Source organism: Bradysia coprophila, unplaced genomic scaffold (genome assembly GCF_014529535.1).
Source record: "Bradysia coprophila strain Holo2 unplaced genomic scaffold, BU_Bcop_v1 contig_138, whole genome shotgun sequence".
Taxonomy (NCBI): Eukaryota; Metazoa; Arthropoda; class Insecta; order Diptera; family Sciaridae; genus Bradysia; species Bradysia coprophila.
The window spans coordinates 2278636-2284635 of NW_023503409.1; the positions used below are offsets into that span (position 1 = coordinate 2278636).

The 6000-nt window shown below is 36.3% G+C and overlaps 1 protein-coding gene across 1 annotated transcript; it reads left to right on the plus strand.

Annotated features, from left to right (window-relative positions):
- The first annotated feature begins 181 nt into the window (after positions 1–181).
- On the plus strand, positions 182–2177 carry LOC119073411. Its single transcript, XM_037178859.1, has 3 exons — positions 182–457; positions 513–574; positions 633–2177. The coding sequence occupies exons 1-3, from the start codon at positions 363–365 to the stop codon at positions 1862–1864; spliced, it is 1389 nt and encodes a 462-aa protein (XP_037034754.1). The 5' UTR covers positions 182–362; the 3' UTR covers positions 1865–2177.
- Positions 2178–6000: the final 3823 nt, after the last annotated feature.

Consider the following 6000-nt stretch of genomic DNA (forward strand, 5'->3'; position numbering starts at 1 on the left):
AATCATCTTTGTAATTGCAATCAATTGGCTACGACTAATAATTTTGCTTATCACAGACTCTGTTCATATCGATTTTTTTTCCGTGTATCAGAAACGAAATCTGAAACCATCAAACGATTTTCATCATTTTCAATGGACATTCCCTTTGCTTGTGTAACAAGACTGGTCATTGCCACAAAGGTAAGCTCGAAACTATGATGTAGAATCATGTTTATAGTCTGGAAGTGAAAAATGAAAATTCGGCAGATCAAGTTTAATAGCAAAGACAATGTGTGCTGTGATATTGATGTAATAAAGCAAAGAAGTGTTACTCGTAACATAAGCGTGAAAAAAGAAAATTGAATTAATTTTATTGAATCGACATGAGTTCGACGAATAGTCAATTTTTTGATCATGGCACGGTGTCGGGTAAAATGAGCGGAATCGTTCATCTCACACGAGAATTTTTTTCAAAATGGTAAGTGATTGTTTCAGTCAATTTAACGTACCTATAGTAACGGTTTCTTGTAAAGGTGCACCTGGAAGCTTTTGCCATCACTCGTGATGGTTGTTCTTGTAGCTCTGTTAGTATGGCGTAAGTAATTTTTAATATGCGCTCAATGTTTAGCTAGTTAACATGAAATTTATTTTAGTTACCTATACGGAAAAGTCAAAGGTTCATCCACCGCTAATTGAGGCAGCTAATGGAACAATAACATTTAAAGGAAACCAAATCAATTTCGAAAGACTATCACAAACATTTTACAGTCAACTGAATAATTCAAAGATTCCAATTGCTGCGGTTCATATTGAAAATGCCATAGTTGTTGCATCCGAGTTCAGTAACGCAATTAAAAAGTTTTCCGAAAGTCTCATCGAACTCTACTTAAACAACGTTACACTTATTGGACAATTTCATCGGACTTATCTACCAAACCTGCGAGCATTTTCGTTAAGTCAAGTAATTAACGCTGAGCAACTGGAAGCATACCAGGAGAAGGAGTATGTACGTTCAGTGCTTTTCTTCGATTTACTAGAAAACGATACATGGAAACTGGAAAACGTTTCAAATCTGGGTGTTAATATAATGTTCCATGTCAATGGATTCAAATTTATAAACGTAAACCGTGACAACAGTACGGGTAAAAGAGAACTGACCGTCTATGTTCCATATTGTAATGAAATATTGCAGAATGTCAAAGAGTCGTACGAGATCTTGTCACTAGCTACCTGTTCCATAACAAAATCGGCCATTCCAAGTGATTTAGAATATTTGAATTTGTTCGAAGTTTTGATTGTCGACGGCGATATATCGGAAATTTTAATAGGAATGGCTAAACTCCAATTTCTGTTTCTAGACCTAGCCAATACTACAATCGACATTTCACATTTGCCAAAGTCTCTCGTCTGTTTATCGCTTAGTACAGTCCTTCTATCGTATGACGAAAGTAATTCGGATGTAGCCCTTGATAACCTTGATACGTTGTCATTGGGATTCAATTCAATGTCTGACGAAATTTACGACAACTTTAAGAAATTATTTCCTAAGGTCGATCATGTTGCTGCATTCGGACTGCAATCAGCCAATTATCGCCTATTGTTAAGCTGTTACAATGCTCGTGTATATTGGGTAGTTGTGGAAGAGTTCAATCATAACGCCGCCACCGACATTGAGAAAAATTTCAGCAATATGTTGAATACGATAGGCATCACTTCAGGCGAAGTCAATTTTCTAATTACGCTGCCGAAGTATTCGGATTCTTTGGTTGCGTTTCCATTAACTAATTTACAGGAGCACGACTATCGATTTATGTTTCTGGGTTGGTACAAATTTCTGTCGTTTGAAGCGTATCAAAATGCTGATAAGTATGTAATACCGATGTGATCGGGAACTTGGGCTTAATTTTACACGTTAAAAGTTTTTCATAATTTGGCCGGGTCGAATTCATCCAAATGTATGTGTAGGTATGTACCATAAAAAGGTTTTCAACAAGTCTGCGTAACAGTGCCTTTTCTAAAGCTTTAGGCCAAAAGTACACGATCAACTTTGCGTTGATGGGATCGACAATTATGCTGCGTTTTCCATTGTGTAGCCTGTGGTGAATATCGAATTACAATGGATAACGCACGAGGGGTGACGCACTTCCATTTAATCCATTTAATCCAAAAAAAAATTCAGTTTTACCGAAATAATTAGGCTACCCACCTGAAAAATTTGTAAAGTAATTGCGAAAAATAGATTTGCACGATCCCTAGCTCGTTTAAGTACTCGTGAGGTATAGGATTTTTTTTTGTTAAAAATGGTATTAAATTTATTTAATCCACTTTACACCAAAAACTCCTAAAAGTGGATTTTTTCGCTTTTTAACATTGTAGGATGAGTTGTAGTACGTGGTTCGATTCAACAATTTTTAAGACTTTTACAGTATTTGGTAAAATGAACTTTTTTTCCTATTTAATCCGTTTAATCCAATTTTTATTCCATTTAATCCATTAAATCCATTTAATACCATTTAATCCATTTAATTCATTTAATTCATTTAATCCATTTAATCTAGAAGTGAGTCACCCCTCGATAACGCAGCATAATTGTCAATCTCATGTGTTTTCCGTCTAAGAATTGAAAGAAATTTTTTGGAATTGCAGAATTTTGTTGAACAAAATTCTAATATTTCTAAAAACTTCTAAAATTTCCACAAAAATTCTGTAAAACAGGCTTCGTATACGCAATGCTATCAAATCTTACATTCTTGCAAGTCATTTCAATGCATTGAGGAGTTAAAGTCCAACGTATTGAGGAGTTTGCCTCTCGATGTATTCACACTTTTTCATTTTTTGCTGAAATGCAATACTATCCTAGCTCACACCCCCCCTGAACCAAAATAAAGTTTTACCGAAAATGCACCCAAAAATTGATTGCTGTTCTAAATAGAGGGACCCTAGGGGAGTTCAAAACGATGGTCCGTTAGGCTGGACCAGATGCTACCCCAACCCCATACAACTAAGAAAAACAAGAATAGACCGGCTGAAGCCTGGTGAGGTCTTTTTTCATTTTTTTTTCAATTTCTGTTTACTACTAGCTTGGTACTCATTCAAGTACCACTTTGGTATTCAACTACCAAATTTTGGAATTATAAATAGGCAAGCAAGCCGATTAATTTCATCAGTCGGTGTGCAGCTATCAAACAGTAAAAATATCTACAACATCCGTATTAGTCAACTACCATGTTGGTAGTCAACTACCACTTTGGTAGTCAACTACCACTTTGGTAGTCAGTCAACTACCACTTTGGTAGTCAGTCAACTACCACTTTGGTAGTCAGTCAACTACCACTTTGGTAGTCAGTCAACTACCACTTTGGTAGTCAGTCAACTACCACTTTGGTAGTCAGTCAACTACCACTTTGGTAGTCAGTCAACTACCACTTTGGTAGTCAGTCAACTACCACTTTGGTAGTCATTCAACTACCACTTTGGTAGTCAACTACCAAATACTCGATTTATAAATAGACCAGCAGGCCGAATAATTTCGTCAGTCGGTGTGCGTCTCTCGAGTAAGAAACATCTTTGCTGCTATATAGTTTGGGGGTCTAACTACCAACAACTACCAAATTGCAATGTCTGCTATGAACGATCGGTTACCAGATAACAAATAATAATTGATTTGCCTGGTGTTGGTTTGCTCATAGTAGCATTGCAATTTAAAAACGTGGTAGTCAACTACCAAATTGTTGAGTTATAAATAGGCAAGCAGGCAGAATAATTTCGTCATTCGGTGCGTAGCTCTCAAACGGTAAACATCTCTGCTGCTAAATATTTTGGGGGTCCAACTACCAACAACTACCAAACTTTCAAATTGCAATGTCTGCTATGAGCGATTGGTTACCAGATAACAAATAATAATTGATTTGCCTGGTGTTGGTTTGTTCATAGTAGCATTGCAATTTGAACTTTTATCAATCACATTTTATTTGTGACACAGACGGACGGACGGACAGACGGACGGACGGACGGACGGACAGACGGACGGACAGACGGACGGACGGACGGACGGACGGACGGACGGACGGACGGACGGACGGACGGACGGACGGACAGATGAAGTGCCCACAATAGGTCTTTTTTTCCTATGGAAAAAAGACCTAAAAATGTATGGGATGTGGAAGCATCTGGTCCAGCTTAACGGACCATCGTTTTGAACTCCCCTAGGGTCCCTCTATTTAGAACAGCAATCAATTTTTGGGTGCATTTTCGGTAAAACTTTATTTTGGTTCAGGGGGGGTGTGAGCTCGCTGTGTATTTTATAAGTTGAAGGCCTATTATTGGGCATTGTTTTTACCGAAAGTTTGCTAAAATGTACCGAAAATTGCCGAAATTGACCGGAAATTTTGATGAAATTTAGTGAAATACCTTTTCGGCGAGTTTTGGTAAATTTAGTAAATTTTTGGTGAGTTTCGACAATTTTCAGTAATTTTCAGTTCTGGTTTAGTTCATCAGTGAACTACTTTAATATTGTAAGCAATCATTGGTGGATATAATTTTGATCCAATCTGATAATTTGTTTGTAAAAAATATCTAATTCATGAATTTAAAATAAAATCTGCAGACGATAAGTCTATCACACATACCACTAACTCTCGCTTCTTCTGGGATAAGTGTTTCCAACAGACGTATAGAAAATCCTTTACTTAAGATGAGGAAGTACTAACTTGAATATATTACCTGTCCACGAGCATCACATGGATTTCCAAGTCGAAAGGTTGGCATCATTTCGTCTATTTTCCATCATGTCTTCTTAAGCTGTACGAAAATGATGACAACGATGACGTCCAATTAATTTGGGACAATGTGCTCGACATAAATTGTATCCGTTCATCACGTCAAAAACGAAAAATCTTACGATTTTTTCCAATGTCTCGATACTGGTCCGCCGAAAATACATCGGACTTTCTGTACATTGGCTCCACAAGTGGTATGCTTTCACATGTGTATGGCATTGGCCATCTCGGCAACACTCTGAGAATTTTGGCACTGGTTCAATCATGACGAACAACGGATTTGACGATTTTCCGTTTGACGAAGAATTTTACGAATTAGTCAATATGCACAGGTAGACAGGTCCACTTATTAGGGTAGATGAAATTTTTGTGGGATGAGTCAAACATTGAACCGTTCAATTGAACTCAGATGACTTCATTTCAAAAATTAGGAACATTGTAATATTCAAGGGCAGCATCGTCGCTCTCTCTCTCTCTCTCTCTCTCTCTCTCTCTCTATCTCTAGCTCTGTATTCATTGTTTACCGCTCCGCTGGTAGCCAATAGTAAATCTACGCCCAATCTACGAATCGATTAGATAATAGAATTGTTCTGGCTATGGTCGCATGGTTTTCTTACCGCTTAAAATTTTGAACACAGATATTCAATAATTAGTTCATTGTGGTCATCCGATGTACGAATTCACTATACTTTACAGTTGCGTTTCGTTTACTACTTGAACAAATATTAAATATTAAATGACCAGTGGCACATTTGTAATGTTTTACCTTAGTATTTAGTATCAAATCAGACTAGAAAAATACGAATAAATAAAAAAAGAAAAGAAAAAGAAAAATACGAAAAGAAAATCATTTCCTCTGTTTATATTTGTTTTAAAACATTTATTCATTAGTAAATAAGTATTGTTTGCTTATTATTTCCGTTTAATTTTCTTCAAACAAAAAAATGTGACAGTTTTAATAATTTTTTTTTGATTACACTTACACCCATCTTCAACTTCTATTATCAGAAGTGTGCAGCTTTTCCTTAATTTGTTTTTTTTTTTTAAATAAATTCGATTCGTCAGAATGCTTTTCTAAGTTCAAAGATTCTTATCACAACAAAAATTAGATTGTAAAAATAACTATACGTTCAAGAACGATATCACATATAAACGACTATGTTTGGCATTACACGGCTACCGTTTTAGCCATAATATATACACTGCAAGTGTTCACGGTTTACACCCGATTTTTGATTCTTAG